The 24,198-nt window shown below is 37.8% G+C and overlaps 1 protein-coding gene and 1 pseudogene across 3 annotated transcripts in view; one reads left to right on the plus strand and one right to left on the minus strand.

Annotated features, from left to right (window-relative positions):
* gorasp2 (golgi reassembly stacking protein 2) overlaps positions 1 to 17,086 on the plus strand; it is a 40,965-nt gene extending 23,879 nt beyond the window's left edge. For all 3 annotated transcript variants that reach the window (XM_072261921.1, XM_072261918.1, XM_072261919.1), the window contains 7 exons: positions 4,650 to 4,736; positions 6,111 to 6,241; positions 6,467 to 6,593; positions 7,971 to 8,079; positions 10,980 to 11,069; positions 12,675 to 12,794; positions 13,273 to 17,086. In XM_072261921.1, the coding sequence (XP_072118022.1) occupies positions 4,650 to 4,736; positions 6,111 to 6,241; positions 6,467 to 6,593; positions 7,971 to 8,079; positions 10,980 to 11,069; positions 12,675 to 12,794; positions 13,273 to 13,601 (993 nt within the window). In that variant the 3' untranslated portion in view covers positions 13,602 to 17,086. The remainder of the gene's footprint in view (positions 1 to 4,649; positions 4,737 to 6,110; positions 6,242 to 6,466; positions 6,594 to 7,970; positions 8,080 to 10,979; positions 11,070 to 12,674; positions 12,795 to 13,272) is intronic.
* Positions 17,087 to 20,600: 3,514 nt separating this feature from the next.
* The window catches only part of LOC140198765 (piggyBac transposable element-derived protein 4-like), a 29,811-nt pseudogene continuing 26,213 nt past the window's right edge, over positions 20,601 to 24,198 (minus strand).

Consider the following 24,198-nt stretch of genomic DNA (forward strand, 5'->3'; position numbering starts at 1 on the left):
CTTGTTCGTTTACATACCCTCAAGGAACTCAAATTTGTCAAATGCTATTTTACTTTTGTAAAACTTTTGATTGCTAATGACACTGAGCAGATAAGAGCAGAGCATTTTATTGACTCTGCCATCTTTACCAAGGTACCTGCTTCTGTTTTATCACGCCCATCATCTTTTGATTCCTAACCTCCCAGTATAGCCTGAACCACATGCTAGTTGTCATCATCGATTGTTAATTGCCAGGAAGCATTCTTCTCCACTTCAAAACTGCTGTTATTGATCCTTTTGAAAATACAGAAGGCATATGGATAAATAGGAAATCTTGAAACACAGTTTGTGTACTTCTGCACTCATGTTGCTCTCACTTCTATCACGTTATGATGCTGGAGAGTGTTAGAATCACTGCCTGTACAACTAATTGGAGCAATTGCTGTGATCTGTTTTACCTTAAATTAAGCATGGACACTATGAAGTGATGGAAATTCCTCTTCAACAGCAAGAGATAAACAGTAATATCTGCCATGATTGGTGAAAATTTTCTTGCATTGATGTCATGGGAAAGGAATTTTGGAAGCAGAGTACATTGTGCATGTGCAACACATCAGGTGTTTAGGAAATGACTGAGAATGAATTTTTACCCCACACTGAGTCTCACTTACACACTACTGAAATCTGCATGTCCATGTTATTACTGTCTTTTTCTTGGCCTTCAATTAATTTGTTGTTAACCTATTTGGTTTCCTTGCAATGTGAAAAATTAATAATCATTATTTCCTTGAAGTCTGTATTGTAGTCCACTTAAATCTGTAGTCTTAATGATATAAGAGTTGGGTTCAGATAGTGCACTGGTAATTTTTAATCAAAGTCTGTACAGATAATTTTGAATGTCTTTAAATTTCTTTGTCTGCATTCATTACTTGCATTAGTTTGTGAGAAAATCTTTAATGTGAGGTGCAGGCCATTGAAACCTGGTTAGTATTTTGCAGAGAGTCATAGAAAACTACAGCACAACAGCAGGCCCTTCAGCCTGTCTAGTCTGTGCTGAACTATTTTAAATTGCCTAGTCCCACTGACCACCACCCAGGTATACCTCTGCCATGCAAGCTTCTCTTAAATGTTGAAATCAAATACGTATCCACCACTTACATTGGCAGTTTATTCCACACTCTCACCATCCTCTGAGTGAAGTTTCTCCTCGTGTTCCCTTAAACATTTCACCTTTCACCCTTAACTCATGACCTCTGGTTGTAGTCTCACCCAGCCTCAGTGGAAAAAGCATGCTTTCATTTATCCTTTCCATCCCTATGTTCTAGGGAATAGTTTTAACCTGTTCAATCTTTCCTTATAAATCAGTCCTCCAGTCCCGGCAACATCCTTTTAAATTTTCTCTGTACACCTACCTTATTTCAATCTTTCCTGTAGGTAGGTGACCAAAACTGCACTCTATACCCCCCAGTTAGGCCTCACCAACATCTTGTGCAAGTTCAACATAGCATCATAACTCCTGTACTCAGACCTTTGATTTATGAAGGTCAATGTGCCAAAAGCTTTCTGTTTATCTGTGACGCCACTTTCAATGAATTATGGACCTGTACTCCCAGATCCCTTTGTTCCATCCTCAGTGCTCTGCTGCTTACTGTGCAAGTCCTACATTGGTCCTCTCAAAGTACAATACTGTCTGCGCATTTTTCCAGCTGGTCTACAATCCCGCTACAAGCTTTGATAGTCTTCCTTGCTATCCACTACACCCCCAATCTTGCTGTCATCAGCAATTTTTTCTGATCCAGTTAACCACGTTATCATCCTGATCATTGATAATAGGTGACTAACAACAACAGACCCAGCACCAAACCCTGCGGCACCCCACTAGTCACAGGCCTCTAATCAGAGAGGCAACCATCTACAGCTGCTCCCTGCAAAGCCAATGTCTAATCCAGTTTACTACCTGATTTTGAATGCTAAATGACTGAGCCTTGACCAACTTCCCATGCAGGACCATGTCAAATACCTTGCTGAAGTCCATGTAGACAATATTCACTGCTTTGCTTTCATCAGCATTCCTGGTATTTCCTCCAAAAGCTCTATAAGTTTGGTTAGATGTGACCTACCAGAATCTGACAGATACATACAAGCTTTGTACTCAAAATTTCATTTTTAAATCCCTTCCACTTACCAAGTTCACTTTTGCCGGAAAACAGCCTGTCCTAATCCACACTTACCATATTCTTTCTGATGCTGTTAATATTGGTCTTTCTCTAATTTAGAATCTGAACTTGAGGACCAGACCTATCCTTTTCTAGAATACCGTTTGTTTCAAGATAATTATGACCACTGGATGCAAAGTGTTCCCCTACGCAAAATTCTGTCACTTGCCCTGTCTCATTCCCTAATACAATCATAAGATATTGGAACAGAATTAGTCCATTTGGCCCATCAAGTCTGCTTCAGCATTTCATCATGGCTGAACCATTTCCCTGTCAACCCCATTCTCCTACCTTCTTCCCTTAGCCTTTCTCACCCTAATGAATCAAGAACCTATCAGCCTCCACCTTAAATGCACTGTGACCTGGCCTCCACAGTCACCTGTGGTAATGAATTTCACAGATTCACCATCCTTTGAAATTCCTGCTGATCTCTGTTCTAAGTGCAAAGAGCTTCAAGCAACTTCTATACTTAAGCACATCCTTCCTTAAATAAGGGGCCCAAAAGTGCTCACAGTACCCTGTGAGGCCTTGCCAGTGCTTAAGTAGCCTCAACAATATGTCCTTGCTTTTATATTCTAGTCCTCTTGGAATAAATGCTAACATTGCATTCGCCTTCCTCATCACTGATTCAACCTGCAAATTGACCTTTAGTGAGTCCTGCAGAAGGACTTCCAAATCCCTTTGCACGTAGGAATTTTGAATGTTCTCCCCATTTTAAAAATATTCTCTGCTTTATTACTTCTACCAAAGTGCTTGACCATACACTTCCCATACCATGTTCCATCTGCCACCTCTTTTCCTATTCTCCTAATCTGTCTAAGTCCTTCTGCAGCCTCTCTACTTGATGGGAGATAAAGTATTACACACTCTCTCATTGAAACTTCTATATACTGATTAGAATACACCCTACGTGTCTAAGTAGCACCAGAAGGTGTATTCTACAATGAGGAAACTTTCATGAACACATTTGGCAAACTCCATCCCATTAAGTCCTTTTATGGTATAGGAGTACCAGTCAATATTGGAAAGTAAAAACCACCTAGTATCACACTATATGTTTCTTACAACAGTGTGCGATCTATCAATAAATTTGTTCCTCTAAATCCTGTGGATTGTTGGGTAGTCTATGAAATAGCCCCATTAGTGTGGTCATTCCTTTCTTATTCCTCTGTTCCACCCATAAAGCCTCACTAGATGAATTCTCCAGTATGTCATGACAGAGCGTTGCCGTGACATTTTCCCTGACTAGTAACACAACCCCTCCCGTTTTATCACGTCTAAAACAACGGAAGCCAGGGGTATTGAACTGTCATTCCTGCCCCTCCTGCAACCAAGACTCACTAATGGCTACAATATCATAATTCCATGTGTTGATCCATGCCTTGGGCTCATCTGCCTTTTTTACGATACTACTTGCATTGAAGTATGTGCATCTCAGAACATTAGTCTCACTGTGCTCAATAATTTGATTACTGACTTTGTCTGAAGTTTTAACAATATGTCTCCACAACTACTCCACCATCTGTTCTGGCACTCTGGTTCCCATTTCTCTGCAACTTTAGTTTAAGCCCCGTTGTGTAGCACTAGCAAACCTTCCTGCTAGGATATTAGTCCTCCTCCAATTCTGGTGCAAACCATCTCTTCTGTACAGGTCCTGCCTTCCCTGGAATAGAGCTCAATGATCCAAAATTCTTATGCCCTCCCTCCTGCACCAACTCCTTATTCACATGTTAAACTGTATGTTCTTCCTATCCTAGGCCTTCCATCCTATGATACTCCCCCTTCTCCAGCCTTGTATCCCTTTTGCTAATCAACTTCCCAGCTCTTAGCTTCATCCCCTCCCCCTCCAGTCTTCTCTCATTTCAGGACTCCCCTCCCCCTCCCACTTTCAAATCTCTTACTATCTCTTTTTTCTGTGAGTCCTGACGAAGGGTCTCGATCCAAAAAGTCGACTATACTACTTCCTATAGATGCTGCCTGGCCTGCTATGTTCCATCAGCATTTTGTGTGTGTTGCTTGAATTTCCAGCATCTGCAGATTTTCTCGTGTTTGTGTTCTTCCTATTTCTGGCTTCTTTAGCACGTGGCACAGGTAGCAATCCTGAGATCGCATCCCTGGGCATCCTGTCCTTTAACTTAGCACCTAACTCCCTGAGCTCATTTTGCATAGAACAATATTAGTTATGATAAATGGAATTTATATTTTTGGACTTCCTGGTATGGCAATGAAAACCTTATTGTTTATTACACTACGTTAGTGGGATTTGCAAATTCATCTTCAAGTGGACGAATTCTTCCTTGACCTTAGTGAAATTTCTGCCAAAGGATGAACAAATTTTTGAGCAATTATTTTTTAAAGTTTAACTACTGACGAGGAATTAAATTAAGTTGAAGTCATAATGTTACCTTTTTACTTTTGTAACCATGCTTTTCCCTTTTTTTTTTAAAAAAAAAGGAAGTTGAGCCAAATTCTCCAGCTGCACTAGCTGGTCTTCGACCTCATACAGACTATATAATTGGAGCAGACACCGTCATGAACGAGGTAAATGGATCATATATAATTTCAATTAAGCTATAAATTACTTGTGGAAAGGTGGGTCATTTGAGTTATTTCCAACTATGAATATACAGGCAACCTCTATGTGGTTGTGACACCAGAAAATGGCCCATTCCAGAATTTTCCATACAGCAAATTTGCAAACACATCAAGAAATGATAGTTGAAAAAAAATGGTTACTTTGTTTTCCACATTATTCTTTGAAAGAATTTTATTTTGTAATTCAAATTTGAGTTAGGGTTTAGGAATTCTTTAAAGGAGATTTTATTCTGTAACATGGGATCTCTAAATATTCTGGTAATTAGTTTTCTGGAACCATACAAAGTTGTGAAGATGTCTGGGAAATTGAATGCATGTTGTTTAGTGTGTTAACTTCAAGGCTGAACTTTTATTTCTGTTTACGTTTTGAGTAAGGTATTAAAGAATTAGAATATGTGCCTGTAACTTATGAAAGTAATAGGAGTGTTAAGTATTTTTTTCCCCCAGTCTTTTTACGAGAGTCGAACTTGTAAGTATACTTGTTGGAAACAAGTATATCCTGAGCAGTCTTTTATTGCTGTAACCTGTAAGTCAGAGTTAGAATCAGTTTTATTATCACTGACTTAAATGACATGAAATTTGTTTTGGAGCAGCAGTACAGTTCAAAAGCAAAATTACTGTAAGTTCAAAATAAATAGCACAAAAAATAAAAGGTAATGTCCATGGGATCATGGAGCACTCAGAAATGCTGTTTCTGAACCTCAGTGAAATTTGCATGAAATGTTGGGTATAATTTATGTAACAGCTCATGATTGCTTTTGCCTTTGACGTTAAATAACTAAAGCTGTCAATGATTTTTATTATGAATATTCTTGGACTTTGATGCTTTTAAACTATTATGTACCAGATATAAGTTTTAATTGGAAGTCAACAGGGAAAATCTATACTTTCTACATAAAGTTTAATATCTTGTTTGAATTGATGTAATAGTCCAGCACTGCATTGCATCAAAAGACATTTCAATAGGTACATAGATGGAAAAAGGTTCAGAGGGGGATTGGTCTAATGAGGGCCAATGGGACTAGCTTAGGTGGGCATCTTGGTCAGCACAGCTGAGCTGGGCTTGAAGGCCCTATCTCTGTACTGTTATTCTGGTACATCTGATTTTTAATTAGCATGTCTGTGTTTATTGTATTGAATAATCCACTTAAAGTAATGCTGGATTGCATTCGCATGTTCTAAATTACAGGCATCTTGGATGCCAGTTCTCTGTAGGAAATATTACAATGCATTGTAATAAGACTTTTGATTTTATGATGTGTTGCATGGACTGAACCCAGGAAATAGCATGACTGAAAAAAATGAATTTTATTTTCATAGTCCGAAGATCTCTTCTCTCTGATAGAGACTCATGAAGGGAAAGCTTTGAAACTATACGTCTACAACACAGACACAGACAACTGCCGGGAAGTTGTTATCACACCTAATACTACCTGGGGTGGCGAAGGCAGGTAAGGTGAAGATATTTTGTTGAGACTAACAGTGTAATTTGGAAATGCTGGTATAGTTGCACTATTCATCTGGACGGAAAATTTGGTATAGTTACTTTATCTTGAAAATAGCCCAAGGATACCCATCTTTGTATTTTCAAATGTTGACTGATCTAAATGTTCTTCTGTTCAGTTTAATATTTTCCTCTTTGAATTTGGTAAATAATGTAAATAAATTATTTTAAGCTTAGGGTGTGGGATTGGATATGGCTACTTGCATCGAATTCCAACCCGTCCATTTGCAGAGGGTAAAAAAATAAGTCTTCCAGGACCGGGTGCTTCAGTCAGTCCATTAAAAGATGGCTTCACAGAGGTAATGCTTGATTTATTTTAACCTGCTAAATTATTTAGCAGATATTGCTTTGTTGTACCATTATAAAATTTGATGGCTTTACTATAAAAGAGCTTCATAACATGATTAGCAATTTCTATTTTGTACACTGTGTTTAAAGATAAAAGTTGAATAACTTTACAGGCATTTGTGAAGCAACTTGTTATTTCAATTAGTGAGGAGGAACATTTTGGGTGATAAAACAAACTGGTGTCTTATCTCAAGTGTTGTAACTTACAGTTCAACATAAAACATTGAAACTTCTGCAGAATAGCTTAGAATAGAACTATTGTGAGACTTACCGACATACAAGCTGTTTCAGTTGGTATTGGATTTCTAGTGTTGTGGTCATCTTCTCTGGCCTTGCAATTTTATCTTAAAATTGTGTTGCTATTAATTGTGTCTAAGATTTGAATGTATACTAATAATTCTGCACAAAATGGTTGAAAATTCTATACTGTGATCAAGATTACTGTTCTATAAAATTCAGTTATTTAGAAGCTTGTGATATTTTAACAAATTTGCTAACAAATCTGATAAACTTCTCATCTTTTTTTGAGGGCTGATTGTTAAAATGCATTAATTATTGTCATAACTTTAGCAATACAGTGGATTCTGGTTAATTGGGACACAAGGATAAGTACATTTTGGCCCAATTAAGCAGCTATCCCATTGTTAAAAAAGGTATATTAAAGAAAGACAAACTACAGTTTAACTGTGTAACAAATTATATATTTAAATGCAATATAGAAGAAATTAGAACACTAACAATACTACTACTGAATTAATTTGTAATAGTTATTGACAGAGGAGTTTATCCAGTGTAAGCTGCAGTGTTCTTTTGATTGACTGTAAATGAACAAAGTCTGCCAGGCACTGGTAATTTTTTTTTCCGGCAAGAGTCAAATCTTTTAGTGGCGTCCTGGCAAGGGTTTGAATTTTTTTAAGTCAAAATAAAATTATGAAAAATCACTGCTTTTTGAATCTGTGTTTGTTGTCCCAAATAGATATCATAATACATGCACATGTAACTGATGCTGTTTTTAAAAACTCTTTGTTCTAAGCACAGTGTAGTATCTTAATAGCCGTACAAATGCACACGACTGATGCTAGTCAGAAACTGTTTGGCAACGGTCTCCTGTCCCATTTAAACAGCATAGTGTCCTAAATAAATAAAGAGAATACCAGCTATTTGCTCGATTAGTTTTTGTTCTTCAAAAGTTGTCCCAGTAAGTAGTTGCCCTGATTAATCGATGGCCTACTTAGCAGGAATCCACTGTATATATTTTCAGTTTGTTGTATAATTTTGCTGACATTTTAATTTATCTGATGATTAGATAAGTACTGTTATCTATGCAGGTTCAGCTTTCTGCTGTTTCCTCAGCAACTGCTACGAGCACCAACTTACAGCAGGGTCTATCTGGACTATCACTTGGTACATCTCCTGTTAACAGTGTTCTTAATACTGGTAAGTATTAACAGCACTTGCATAAGTACTTTTACTAAAGAAGAATTATTACTATAAACAGATCACTTATTATCTGATGAAACAGTTGAGATGTCTTTTGAGCATTCTTTCTTTGTCACTGACTTTTTTTCTAAAGATTTGTGTTTAAAATCTTTTTCAGTTGAAAGACCTGGGGGGGGGGTGGGCAGGGAGAGATTGTGAAGTTATCTTTTTGCTTTTTACTTGTATATAAGCATATGAATTGTTTGAACAATGCTGGAAATCCAAGCGTCATACAAAATGCTGGAGGAACTTGGGTCCAGGTAGCTCATGTTTTGGGATGAGACCCTTCAGCAAGACTGCTGAAGGGTCTGTGCTCAAGCCATCAACTGCACTCTTTTCCGTAAATACTGCCTGGCCTGCTGAGTTCCTCCAACATTTTGTGTGTGTGTTGACAGGAATGGACAAATCAGTCCCTTTAGCCTGTCTGCTACCTCAAAGATTTTTTTCCCTGCCCTGAGCTTGTATCTATCCATGTCTTTACTCTACAGAAATCAGTCAACCTCTGATATGCCAATGACTGACTCTGCACAGACCGCTGGGGTAGAGACTTTTAAAGGTTAATTCAGCCATTTCTTGCTCTGAGGGTATACCTAGTTGAATAAATGAGGTGTTGGGGGGGGGGGTAGTAGAAGTGGTACACTTTTTTTCTTCCCCTCTGGAAGCTTTTGATAAAGACTAAGATTAGAGATGGTAGCATTCAGTAGAGGTGGGCAGTTTTTCAGGTTATCAGACTGTGACTTGTGGGTTACAGCAGGGATAAGTATTCACAATTTGCATAAACAATTTGGTTGAGGTGACCAATGGTAACTCATCTTAGCTTATTGATGACACTAAAAATAAGTCTAAATGTTGCTTGAAGCTTCTTTGCACTCTCATCTCCACTTATGTTTTCCACCTGCTTTTGGTTCCCTCAGCCAAATTATTAATCAGGTGTGAGTAGTTGACTTCAATCAATAATCCTAATAGCTCACTGCCGGTTGAGACAGCCCATTTATCCGTACTCTATTTTTTTTGCTAACCTACTCTTAAACCATGTTAGTATATTATCCTCAGTCCATATACTCTTAACCTTGCTTACTGATCTCTGAAGCCTTATTAAAAGCCTTTTGAAAATAGACAATAAGGTGCATTAATTGTCAAGAAATCTTTATTGGGAAGAATGATCATACCCCAGGAATGTTTACCATTAGTGGTATTGATCCAAACTGAGGATGCATATGGTTCATTTAGTTCTTAATTGTTTAATTGACATTAATAAAAAGCATGAATTGCAAAAGCTTTGCTTGCTGTTGACCTACCCTCTGACCACCTTTATTGTGAGCAGAGCTAACAAGAATTTACTAAGCTAAGTTACTTGCCCTCATTTGTGAGGCACTGCACAGGCCCGAGCCTTCAAAGCAGAAGTAATAATGAAGTGCTTTGACAACCCATTAAGCCATAGAGGTTGAACTGGGTGTCCGAGGCAAATGTCTCAAATATCTCTGATATTCAAAAACATCCACAAAAATCAAGAACTATTAAAAATTTGAAACAAATACATTTAAAAGCAATTAAATATATTCAAATTAACCCACTTACATCACAAAAAGTTATATTACTTAAACTTTTCATCCCTTCACCATTCTCCACAAAAATACCTGAAGCTACTGAGCTGGCTTCAGACCTCATTTAGTCTTGGTGCAGGAGGCAAATGGCCAGGCTTTTAGGATGAAACAAAGATGTGTCAAAAGTATATTTCAGTAGTTCTGCATGGAATTTCCAGCTATCTTTGAGACTGTTTGGGCAAACACAATTTGTCCAATATAATAAAAATGATTTTTTTCATTGCCTGCGTTATAAGTTAGCCTACTTTGATCAGTTAGGTCATATGTGTGCACTTGAGATGTGAGTTCCATACTTCGAAATTTTTGTATGTTCTAATGTCTCATGGCAGTGGTTTGAGAGCTACATCTGGATGTTTTATTATTTGAGACCCAAATTTATCTTGTAATCATTTTGTGCATTGGAGGAATATCTTCATACTTGCAAATAACAAGAGCATAAAAAGGCAGAATTTCTGAAAGCAATTATTTAATAATGCAGTCAGTAGGCTTATTTGGTATATAGTTATTCTTTGGTAGTACAAGAGGTATACAACAAAAACATTGTATGCTTCCAGTTTATCATTTTATATTACTTCCATGGTATCTGGAAAAATCAAATTTCAGCCACATGCTACAAAACTAAAACTAGTTTTGTCTACATACTATGGTGTTAATTATAGTCTCATAGAATGAAACTATGTTGAAAGTACAAATTCTGGAGCTGTTGTAGTATGAGTTTTTTTTTGTTTGAATCAAGATTGACCTTTGTCTTCCAGATCATTTGAAATAAACATTATAAAATATAATGAAAATCATAAAACCTGCACATGCTATAAATCTAAAACAAAAGCATCTGAAATACTCAGCAAGTCAGACTGCATCTGTGAAACTCTCAAATGGTTCAAGTTGGTAACTCTTTGTCAGAACTGCTCTGATGAAGGGCTCTGATCTGAAACATTGACTGTTCCTTTTCACACAGATATGGTCTGACCAGCTAAGTATTTCCTGCATTTTCCATTTTTATTATAAAGAATTGACTGCATAGTGTAATGCTTCCTCTAATATTCTGTTCACTGGTATTATTCATTTTTTAAAACTGTTTCAGAACACATTTTGCTCTTTTGCATCCATATTTACTTTTGCGAAAAGATGGAGTCCTTTTGATGCAAGGGAAACACTGTATATTTAGCATAATTGCAGTTTGAAGGAGAAGCTAGAAAACTGAGATAAAAATATTTTAATTTTTAAACCTCAATTTCTTTTAAACTGTTAAAGGTGTTCCAACTGTTCCATTGTTACCTTCATCTGCAAGTTCAGCCTCCAGCACAGTTCCGACAAGCATAAATGTTGATACTACTCTAACTAGTAAGTCTACAGTCATAATTCAATAGATAATATGGGAAACTTTATTTGATCTGGATGTTGATTTGTCTCTTACATAATTAATAGAAGACATAATACAGTTGGATATAAGCCTGATGTAACCTGATTTTAAAACGGAATTGATCCAAAAAATGGAATGCAGTATCTTGGAATTACAGGGCTGGAGAAGGTTCAGTCACACTCCAATAATCTGCGATCCAACATTTGGAAATCCTTACGGTTTGGCATCTGCCTGACAAGTTACTGTTTGTTGTGCCTCCCTCCCTTCCCTGTCTACTGGGAGTTGGACTCCTACAGTCCCTTCCAAATGATCAGACCTTATTTCTCACACTCCCTTACCTTGCCTTGTTCATTGGAAAAATTATAAGTTACACAGCATCTTTATTTAAAAAAAAGTGAATCATGAATGTGTTTGGGTTTATATCAAATAACATCCAATAATCCAAAGAAATTGTCTGAAGTATGCCAGATTGTGTAACACAGTAGTGTAGTAGTAGCACAACGCTTTACAGTGCAGGCTACCCGAGTCCAATTCTGGCCACTTGCGTAAGGAATTTATAAATTTTCCCCGTGACCACATGGGTTTTTTTCAGGTGCTCCTGTTTCCTCCCACAGTCCAAAGACTTGCTGGTTATTAGGTTAATTGATCATTGTACATTGTCCCGTGATTAGGCCTGGATTAAATGGGGGGATTGCTTGGCAACATGGCTCGAGGGACCATCTCAATAAACATATCAAAATTTGACTATATAGAAGAAGGGGGCAGGATCATAAAGGGAATTGAAAAACTAGGATGGGAGCTCTGAAATTGATTAAGTTTGACCTAATGTACAGTGATGGCATTTACCGTTCAGTTGGCATAAAGCTTCCTTTTGCAATTCAGTTTGTATTGTAACTTAACCTTTAAAGTAAAATCTTGTATATGTTGAGTAGAGTACATATTCCACTTCTAGTTTGTGATTGACTTTGAAAAATAGATTCTGAATATTATAATGAGATGCAGTTAGTCAGTCAAGCGTATTATCTTCTTGCACAAGTACATTTATGTACAGGTGTAATGAAAAGCTTGCAGTAGCATCATAGATGCATGGATTGCAGAAGCAGAATTCACAACAGAAGTGAAAATTAAATGTAATTATAAATGATTTTTACAAGAAAATGCAATTAGAAAAAATAAAATATCTATGTTAGTACAAAATGTTGCTAAACTGAAGTGATTAGGGCATTGCTGGTGATTTCAACAACCGATTGAATTCTTGTAGCTGGTTTCGATCTAGTAGTGTAGGACCTGAGGCTTCTGTACCCTCTCCAAATGGTGGCTGTGTAAAGATGGCATGGCCTGAGTGGTGGGGCTCTTTAAAAGATGTTGGTGTCTTGAGGCGTTGCCTGCAGTAGATAGTATCAAAGGTGGAAAGGGATTTTCCAAATGTTTTTGTCAGTGGTTAAGCCATTGTAATTGATATGCTGTAAAGCTTTCGGAGAGTTATGTCATACTTTGGATTTTCGGATTCTTCCGAAATGGTATTGGCACTGAAGAGTATTCTTTAAGTTCATGAGTATATGGGATATATTTTTCAATGTTTACAGGTCTAATGCCATTACCAAGTGCACTGCCTAATATACCTAACCTACCAAATGTGGATCTCACTCTACAAAACCTTGCTCCAGTGACCTTACCAGGAATAGGTGTGCTACCTCCACTCACTGGTAAGTTTGTAGTCCTTCACTCAATTAATGTAATTACTTTAAATTAACCAGAATCATTTAATAATTATAGGTTAAGTAGTGAGCATTGTTTGAATAATCTCCATAGCTGATTTTGAATCTGTTTAGCACTGCGATTCCATGCATGTGAAAATTTTGATGCTGTTCTTCCTTCCCATCCATTGTCAAATAATCTGAAATCCTCAAGATATAAAATGACTTTTCTATTTTTTTGTATTCTATCTTAAATTAAAGTGCTGCACACTCTGCTATGATTAGAAAATATTTTGTGTCAGCATATTTTACCCTCTTCTAAATTTTGCCTTTAGAAATGTATGTAATAAATTCCATTCTCTGAATATCATAAATCATTGGTATTAACATTATAGTGCACACTGCAACCTCATCCAAATTAGAGACAAAGTAAAGTACTCAGTAATTACAGTACATTTTTATTGTGATTTTTTTTCCCCCCTCCTAGGTTATCCATCAGCCGCTCAGTTGCCACCACTAAATCTCACTGGAGTGCCCCCTCTGACAATGCCTACCATGTATCCCTCACAATCACCCATGACGGGAGGAGTAAAGGCTGGTTTGTCTGAAACAGTTTCGGCCAGCTCTCCAAGAGTAGGTGGGTTTCACGTTCCTGCCTCTGCACCACCTACTGAACAAACCCCTGCCCTCATTTTAGATACTACAACTGTTTCCATGACAACTGCTGGCATCCAGGCAGCTGCATCACCATATGCAAGTAATGAGGAACCATCATCCGTTTCCACAGATGTTCAATCTTCTTCTGTATCATCTTAACTGCAATTTTTTTCAAAAGCAGAAGCTGATTAATCTATTTATTCAGCTGCAGAAAACTTGTTCTGCAATTAAAATATAAAGTGTAGACTGGCATGATTGCATATCTGAGCTTTAAACCTTTGTACATAATTATAAGGCTGAGGCAAATACATAACCTTTAATACAATTGGATGGTTTACTACATTGTTTAGCAATGTGGTACTTTTGATGTAAATGGAAAATAAATTATTTTATCAAGTACGGATTTAATTCCCTCTCTTCTCCCTGTCCTCTAGTAGAGCTACTCTGCTGTCCAATTACTTGTTGCATCTTTAGCCACCATCTTGTCTGTAATTTCCCAGCCTGTACAATTTTCAGATCAACAGGTAAATACTTGCTGTTTCAGTATGCACCCTGCTGTTTTTAATGACAATTAAAAGAAATAATGTGGGTGAAAATATACATGCAGTTGAAATCCAGTGGGCGTATCCGTGAGCTTAGCAGAATACATTTGAAAGAGATGATTAAGCAATAAATTCCACTGGAAAGCACTGGTATTTTTCAGAATAGAATGAAAAGTCTATTTTTAAACAAAAAAATATCTTGTCAGCTCTAGTGTGCCAAAATACAATTTTGCTTTTGTGTTTATAACCTGAGATTCCTGTTTCATTGTCAGATTCTGAAGAGAATGATACAATATGAAAGAAATTGTCTTGACATTCTTAAAGTACTAACGGGTTCAGCACTTAGTATAAATGTAATCATGGAAGCATTTTGTGCGTAGTTGTGATGCCATTTAAAATGGTGCTGAATTGCTGAGTTTTAACAAAGGTCATGTGTTCAAAGTTAGAAAGAATGAGGCAAGAAGGAAGTGTAGGGCTCATTTGAGAAGCTCATTAAAAGTCTGCGGAGGGAAGTTACCTGGCTGGTAGCACTGTACAATAAGGGTAGTTGTTATAGCCTCAGATTTTAAGCAGCTTTCCAGCCAGGCTTTTCTGTTTTATTTCACACTATTTGTTTTGGCTAAACTGTAATAAACCTGTGGGTTCAATGAGAGCTGAGCATCATTTTGATTGGAGGGAAGAGGGGTTAAACTAGTTGCAACACAGGAGGATAATGGAACAAAGTTAACTTGTGGATTGTGGATCCTCAGTGACCACTTGAGTTAGAGCAGCAACTGAAGTCAGGAACTAAATCCAATTATGTTAATACTGTGGGAGTGGGGTAAAGTTATCTTATTAATAATGCTTTTAGATGATAGAGAGTAGATAATAGAGAAGAGAGGGGAACAATTTAAGGCTATTTTATTAATATGAGTAGAACAGTAGGTAATTTTTCGTATGGTCGAGCAGAATGTGGAGATAAAAGTGAGTTATGTTAAATGAAATAAAAATTGAGTTACCGATTTTAAAAACAATTGTATTTATTTATTTTGTTTCCCTTCCCAAATGAGGCTTAGTGTTTGGTTTTTAAATTGTTCCATGTAGCTGGATCTTTGATTTCAATTGTGTTTTTAACATGAATTGAAGAGTAAGAACCTCAAGTTATAAAATGAAATAACGGAAGTCTGTGAAATAATTTCTGAGTGTAATATTTTATTGTCTAGCGACATACAGACTCTCCCCAGTTATGAATGCCCAAATTGTGGACACCCACACATAACAGCTAGCTTAATATTAAATTAAAATATCTCACCTTCTCACCTTCAATTCTGCAAAAACAGAACCAGTTTTCCCCCCTCCATTTTTTTTTATTCATTACGATACTGTTGAGGTGGTATTGACATATCAAGTAGTTTTCAGACTTGTGGACAAAAATCATCTGAAGGATACCTAAAAATGGAAGCCATTCATTACCCAGGGATGCCCTGCAGAGATTTTTTAAAAAATTATTATTTGTGATGGAATGCAGACAGCAACAAGTTTTAGTGTTGGTGTGTACCATAGAACCTGCTTTTAAAAAAATGCAAAATTAAGAGCCTACTCAAACTCAAAAAGCCAACCACTGCTCATTGCTGCACGGAGCATAAACATTAAATCTCTTTCAAGATGGTTTAATTCAAGGGAGGAATCTGTTTCAGTCAGCTGAGGAAAGAAATGTGAAAAGGGTGTTTTGATTTAAGTTTTGATGTCACAGCTTTAGGATTTGGTAAAAATCCTTAACATAACAGAAGTCTTCGCAGTCTGGCAATTGAAGCCCTTTTGTAATTAGATAATTTCCTGCGCATCTCATTCTCAAAAACAATAAATATCTTAATTTCTTCAAATTGCATTCAATTAACATAAAACCTGTTATTTTGTATTTATAAATGTATGCTGAGTGACAAAGTTCCAGACTATCTTGATCTACATACCTCTAGTGTTTATTAACAAAAACTCAAGATGTTAGGGACGTTAGTTAAAGGGTCATTTCTACCTTTTAAATGTGAATATGTTGTGTGGTCTAATCTGGCACTGGATCAAAGAGTAAATTCCATGCTGGGGGATTACTGTTTCACAGTTCAAATTCAGTTTATTGTCATTCAACAATACACGTGTATACCACCAAACAAAAGAACGTTCCTCCAGAAGGTGCACAACACAGTATGTATAACTCACACACAGCACAGAGTAATAGTACCACTAGTAAATTAACAAATATTACAATGCACTTACAACACAAGTTAAAAAGTAAACAGTATAATGCTACTGGTGCTTCATGTGTGATGAGATCTGTATGGTGGCAGGGAGTTCAGTAGTCTTGCTGCCTCGGTGAAGAAGCTGTATCCCGTCCTAACAGTTCTGGCCCTAATGCTATGGTACTTCTTGCCTGATGGTAGGTGATCAAAGAGTTTGTTGGATGGATGGGAGGGGTCATTGAGCTCCATGCAGAGTTTACTGACTGAATCCAGCCACGAAATTGTCACCAGAAATCAGCCAGTAATCTCAGGCTTTGTATGTTTGTACCTAATAGTGAGACAAGTTTGGGAGTTCCTTACCATATGTCAGAAAATTAACAATACCTGGCTACTAAACAGCTCTTAATGTCAAAGAATATTCTACTTTACATTCATGGATATTTTAAAGATGTAAAGTATGGAGACTTTTTCTAAATTTTGTAATTTCTCTAAAGTCCATTATATCTGAAACCTTCAATGTATTTTGTAAGGAATTATTGGAACGGGGAGTCTAACTTTCTATAAAGGGATTCATAAGGTTGACAATGAAGGAAGCATCAGAAAGCTCATTAGATACATTTGGTTGCACAATGTTCAAAGTAATGAGTAGATGCAGCTGGGCGTCTTCATCTCAGTATGTTCGTGATCTGTTTCAACTGAGCATCCCTGATGGGTCAACTGGATGGAAGATTGTTCAAGTCATATTCAGTATACCTTAGTGACAACCAGAGCATTGTTTGATTTTTAGCATTTAATTTTTGATTAATATGTAATATTTTTTGTAACCAGATTTCTCACAGAAGAAAGTTTTTTAAAAAATTCAGAAAATAAATATGATTGATTGCTGAAATTCAGATGCATAAGCCAGCATGTTTGTAAACTTTGTATTGGTAAAACAAGCATGGTATTATCCTTCAGGATTTGCTTGCAATTGTGGTTGTGAACCATCCATGTATTTCATCTTACTGAAGGTAAGGATAAAAACGGTGATCTGTTTATTCCTGAGTGGTCTTCAAATCGTCCTCTGACTGGATGTCAAAGTTGCCTTGCTACTAGAGTGCCTGAAATACTGATTTTCACACTCAATATGCAAAGATTTCAGACCTTGTATACATCTTCCAGATTAAAGATGATATGCTACATTTAGCTATGGATATATTTCCTCTCCATGCATGAATATCTCCATCTCCAAAGTTGTCCCCTGAGATACTCAGGGGCAAGGAGTCCTTCAGGATGAGATTTATTATTGATCACAAATGATGTGAAACTTATTTTGCGGCAGCAGCACACTGCAAAAATGTAAAAATCTATAAATTACAAAAGTGCTGTAACAGAAGGAATAACAAAGTAGTGTTCATGAACCCTTCAGAAATCTGATAGAAGAGGGGATAAAACTGTTCCTAAATCGGTGAGTATGGGTCCTCAAGTTCCTGTACCACCTCAGGGTCCTAATAATGGATGCTTCCTTCAAAGTTGTTCCATGCTATCGAGGACTTGGAAATATGCTACTCTATTCTGTCTTCTTGTTCAATGAGTCTGTCCACTTCTCAATGAAGTTATGAACCACTCAGAAAAAGATTATGGAATCTGCAGAACAATTTAAAGGAGAAAATCCAAATAAAGGCAATATTTGTCACATGTAGCCCTGTTGTTTTTTAAGTAATGGTACAGCAGAAGCAGCTGCACTAATTCATGGAGAACTCTGCCTATGATACATTCTATTTGAGGAGCAAAATGGCCTATTGACAAACAACAGAAACTAGCTTTAATTTCAAAAATGTTGATTCTCACATCTGAAATAATATTGGAAAATGCTGGAAATTCTGAACAGATAACTTGTATTCCCTACATCAGACCCATAATTTGCGCTAAAGCCCTTGTGAACATAGCTCGGCATATTGTGGACACCAGCCTCCGCTCTGTGGATTCATGTACACTTTTCAGGAAAACAGCCAGCACCATCAAACATCCCATCTACCCTTCACATCCTCTGCTTTCCCACCTTCCATCGGACAGAAGGTATAAAAGTCTGAAAGCATGTTTCACTAAGCTCAGTATAGTTCCTACACCATTGTTATAAGACATCCAGTTCCCTTGTACGTACAATAAGATGGACTCTTGACCTCACAAACTACATCATTATGATCTTGTACCTCATTGTTTACTTGTACTGCACTTTCTCTGTGGCTGTTACATTTTATTCTGCCTTGTTATTTTTAACAAGATTCTGGAATGGTTCCAGAAGACTGAAAATTTGCGAATGTCACTCCACTCTTCAAGAAAGAAGTGAGGCAGAAGAAAGGAAATTATAGGGCAGTTAGTCTGCCCTCAGTGGTTGGGAAGATGTTGCAGTCGATTAAGGATGTGGCTTCAGGGTACTTGAAGGCACTTGATAAAATTGGTCATAGTCAGCATGGTTTCCTCGAGGGAAAATCTTGCCTGACAAATCTGTTGGAATTCTTTCGGAAAAAATAACAAGCAGGATAGACATAGAGACTTGGTTGATGTCATGTGTACTTGGATTTTCTGAAGGCATTTCACAAGGTGCCACATATGCGGCTGCTTAATAAGTTAAGAGTCTATGTTATTACAGAAAAGATACTAGTATGATAAAGCAGTGGCTGATTGGCAGGAGCCAGAGTGGGAATAAAGGAGCCTTTTTTGGTTGGCTGCTGGTGACTAGTGGTGTTCCACAGGGATCTGTGTTGGGACTGATCCTTTTCATGTTATATGTCAATGACTTAGATAATGCAATTGATGGCTTTGTTCCAAAGTTTGTGAACGATATGGAGATAGGTGGAGGGGTGGGTAGTTTTAAGGAAGTAGACTATAGAAGGACTTGGACAGATTAAGAAAATGGGCAAAGAAGTGGCAGATGGAAAACAGTGTCAGGAAGTATATGCTCATGCACTTTGGCAGAAGAGATAAAAGTGTAGACTATTTTCTAAATGGGAAGAAAATTCAAAAATCTGAAGTGCAAAGCAGCTTGGGAGTCCTTGTGCAGGATTCCCTGAAGGTTAATTTGCAGGTTGTGTTTGTGGTGAGGAAGGCAAATGCTATGTTAGCATTCATTCAAAGAGGACTAGAATATAAAGCAAGGATGTAATGTTGAAGCTTTATGAAGTACTGCTGAGGCTTCATAGAGTATTTTGAGCAGTTTTAGGTCCCTTGGATATGCTGACAATGGAGAGGATTCGAAGGAGGTTCACGAAAATGATTCCAGGATTGAATGGCTTGTCATATGAAGAGTGTTTGATGGCTATGGGCCTGTATTCACTAGAATACAGGCCCATACTATTTTTTAATGTTTCTTAATTGTACATATGATTTTTTTGTGTTCTATTGCTGAGCAGCAGTGAACCATCTGATTGGCCTACCAGAGTTCTCTTTGGGAGCTAATTGACTTGATCAGCATAAAGAATGAGGGGCAACCTCATTGAAACCTATCGAATGGTGAAAGGCTTTGATAGAGTGGATGTGGAAAGAATGTTACCTGTGGTGGGAGAGTAGGACCAGAGGACACAGCCTCAGAAGAATAGAGGGGTGTCCTTTTAGAATGGAGATGAGGAATTTCTTTAGTGGTGAATTTGTGGAATTCATTGTCACAGGCGGCTGTGAAAGCCAAGTCTTTACACATTTAAGGAAGAGGTTAATAGATTCTTGATTGGTCAGGGCATGAAGGGGTACAGGGAGAAGGCAGGAGATTGGGGCTGAGGGGAAAAATATATCAACTAATGATGAAACAGCAGAGCGAAACTTGATGGGCCAAATGGTTTAATTCTGCTCCTATATCTTATGGTCTTACCTTTTCCTACCTCAATGTATTCTGTAATGATCTGATCTGTAGGAGCAGTATGCAAGACAAGTTTTTCCATTGTATCTTAGTACATGTGACAATAATGAACCAATACCAATTCTAATCAGATGGTATGTGGAGAGGAAAACAGTGAACGTGACCTTTTATTAAAATTAAAAGTGAGGAAAGAAAAAGAATGTTTAAGGTTGCTGAGAAGGGCAGGTAGAGTGAATGACAGATAGGGGTGAGACCAGAAGAAACAGCAAAATTGTTGCTTTGGGCTGTTAGAGGGTGATCTGAATGAAGGAACTATAAATAGTAGCACATGAAATGCAGAAGAGGAAAGTTGCAACTGTGGCTGGAAATCTCCACAGATCTTATAGCATCTGTGGAGAAAAAAAGTTACTATGATAGATTGATGGCCCTACAGCCCAACTGATTGGTTGAGACAAACAGAAAAAGCTATCAATATGAAATTGGGGCTGGGCACTGAGTCTTAACTGTGCATTAATGCAATATGAGGTGCTGATTTTTAAGCTTCTGTTGAGCGTTGTTGGAACATTAAAGACTAATTATGAAAATCTGAGTGGGATGCTGAGTTCAACAGACAGGCAACTGGGAGCTCAGGGTAACTCTTGCAGGTTGAATTAGTGTCTTTCTTGTGCTGCAGGTCAACACTTATTTCATCTATTTCCTGGTTGCTTGTACCATCTCCATCTCCAACACCCATCCTCTTCTCGGTACCCTGCAATTCAAGCCAAGAAAATGCAATACATGCATTTTTAACTGTTTCCTTTCCACTATTTGTGGACCCTATTGTTCCTCAAGGTGAAAGCAGTAAACTGTATTTGATGCTCAGTGTGGTCTCCTGTCTCCTTTGAAATCTACCCAACAAGACGAAAAACATGCACAGAGAATGCCATCATACAAAGATACTGATTTGGAATTCAGTCAATTTTACTTTAACAATTGCATTTCTAATGATAATAATCCAAATCTGTTAAATACTATTTTATGGAAAATATATTGCAGTAATCAGTTACCTTGTGCAATTATTTCCAGTTAAAATGCAACTAAAATTCTAATTGCATTCTACATTGGCCTGAAACTCAGTGTGGATTTTGAAGTTCATTTGTTCTGTAAAGATGGAAGCCAAAGATGTTATGTGTTCTTAGAGAAGAACTATACTCCTCTCACATATGGAATGGGATATTAGAGAAAGTGGTAGAGGCAAATACAATAATGACATTTATAAGATATTTGGTCTGCACAGACAAGTTAAAGGACTTGTTTTCATTCTCTCTGATCTATGGCAACCACTGCACAAAAACAAAATGACTATTTACCAAAATGAGTAACTAGACCAATAATAGTACAGTTATCTTATTTTATCTATTTTGGATCAGCAATCTAAAATTGTAGATTACTGATACAGATGCAGGAGTTAATTTTCTTAGTTAATTTATTCATGGTCTGATCCTTCAGTAAGTTTTCCTTTTTGTTCAAAGTAGCAACTTTCCACTGTGCTTCTCTTTGTTTTATTTTCTTCTCTCAGTTGGACTTTGGCATTTAATTTAATGGGTCAATATCGCTGCTTTAAAGATCATTTTGTTTTATCGTTTTGGCTATCTTTTCTTGGTTTTAATTTCAGCTTTTAGTCAACTGTCTGTAATTTCAGATGTGCACATTTTACCAATGAATTTGTATGAGTAGATTGCTTAGTCATCTAGATTTATCACAGTCTTTGTAATACACGGTCATTTTTCAGGGAAATGTCATCTAGATCTTGGTGACACTTCCTTGAAAACTGATGGTGTATCACAAAGACAGTAACATTATGACAAGTTTATCCTTATTATTTGGAATTAATTTAAAAATTCTTACTAACTCTGAAAACTTCTAGTAAACTTTTAAAGTTTATCAAGCAAAAGCTGAATGATTTATTTGGGTCCAGACAAAATACCTTTAGAGGAAAAAAATGTCCATTTATTTATGTCCTAGGAATTGGGTTCCTTACATTTGTTACAGCTGGTGGGGGAGGGGGGCAGTTGGGACAAGCTCCCACTATCTATTAAATGCTCCCAATGGTGTGCATCTCAAATGCCCTCTGACAATCAAGTCCAACTCCTGGCCACCTTGTTTGGCTTAGCTACTAAGCCCAGCGGAACTATTTCTACTGACAGGAAGAGGGGAAAAGGTGGGTTACTGGCACCTAAAACCCAGTCACTTCAGACAGATGGGGCTCATCAACCAGGGCTGGCTGCTCATCTAGGAGAAGGAAAACTGATCTCACCGTCTGCTGCCTTGCGGCCGTACCCACTCATGGGGAAGGCTTCAGAAATAAACCCTATGGGGAAAATCCACAGTCCTAATTTGAGTTCAACACTGACTGGCAGCTCCTGCAATGCTACTGGTGCCAAACTGGACCAGTCTCTGTCGTTCCTTTGGATTCAACAGCTGTGTGGAGAGGGGGAGCCTGCTGCGTGGGTGACAGTTTGCTCTCTCTATCGTACTGCCCTGGCTCATGTACGACAGCTAGGACACAATATACATAGCTGACCCCAATCAATGGAGGGCCTCAGTAATTTGTAGATCTTTTGAAATTTATTTATATTCAACTTATGCAAAATTTGCTCATTTTCCCTTTTAAACCCTGTAGTCCTGAGCTCCCAATCTTGGAAATGGTTTGATGATTTTGGAAAGAAGAACAGTCAAGATCTGGTAGTTTATTTTTGTGTATTAGAATCCAGATATCCCAGGCAAACCATTAGAGAGTGCAGAGGAGATTTACAAGGATGTTGCCTGGATTGGAGGGTGTAACATATGAGGATAGGTTGAGTGAACTTGGCCTTTTCTCCTTGGAGCGATGGAGGATGAGAGGTGACCTGAGTGAGGTGTATAAGATGAGGGGCATTGATCATGTGGATAGCCAGAGGCTTTTTCCCCAGGGCTGAAATGTCGAACATGAGGGTGCATAGTCTTAAGGTGCCTGGAAATAGGTACTGAGGGGATATCAGGGTTAAGTTTTTCACACAGTGGTGGGTGTGTGGAATGCACTGCTGGTGGTGATGGTGGAAGTGGATACAATAGGGGCTTTTAAGAGCCACTTAGATAGGTACATGGAGCTTAGAAAAATAGAGGGCTATACAGATGGGAAATGCTAGGCAGTTTCCAGAGTAGTCGGCCCAACATTGTGGGCTGAGGGACCTGTAATGTGCTGTAGATTTCTATGTTCAAGCCTACCATTTAGACAATAGGTGTAGGAGTAGGCCATTCAGCCCTTTGAGCCAGCACCACCATTCACTGTGATCATGGCTGATCATCCATAATCAGTACCCTTTTCCTGCCTTCTCCCCATATCCCTTCACTCTGCTATCTTTGAGTTCTATCTAACTCTTTCTTGAAAGAATCCAGAGAATTGGCCTCCTCTGCCTTCTGAGGCAGAGCATTCCACAGAACCACAACCCTCTGTGCGAAAAAGTTTTTCCTCAACTCTGTTCTAAATTGTTCACCCCTTATTCTTAAACTGTGGCCTCTGGTTCTGGACTCCCCCAACATCGGGAACATGTTTCCTGCTTCTAGCATGTCCAATCCCTTAATAATCTTATATGTTTCAATCAGATTCCCGCTCATCCTTCTAAATTCCAGCGTATACAACCCCAGTTGCTCCAATCTTTCAACATATGACAGTCCCACCATCCTGGGAATTAACCTCGTGAACCTATGCTGTACTCCCTCAATAGCTAGAATGTCCTTCCTCAAATTTGGAGACCAAAACTGTACACAATACTCCAGGTGTGGTCTCACCAGGGCCCTGTACAACTGCAGAAGGACCTCTTTGCTCCTATACTTAACTCCCCTTTTTATGAAGGCTAACATGCCATTAGCTTTCTTCATTTGTTATCCATTTCTGGTCATCCTTGCTAAACCATTTTATTATGAAATAGGGTCAACCACATTGGTGCATCTGAGATCAACAGGTCAGGTAAGAACACACACATCCTTCCTTAAGCAACATTAGCAAGCAGAATGAATTGATACAGTAATTGTAGTTTCAATTTCTAATAGTGATCTTCCTTTCCAAATTTATTTCATGGGCAATTTTCCCACTTCTTTGGTCAGCTGCAGATTTGTGACAGAATTGATTGTCAACAATCAAATGGAGA

This window comes from Mobula birostris, chromosome 6 (assembly GCF_030028105.1).
Source record: "Mobula birostris isolate sMobBir1 chromosome 6, sMobBir1.hap1, whole genome shotgun sequence".
NCBI lineage: Eukaryota > Metazoa > Chordata > Chondrichthyes > Myliobatiformes > Myliobatidae > Mobula > Mobula birostris.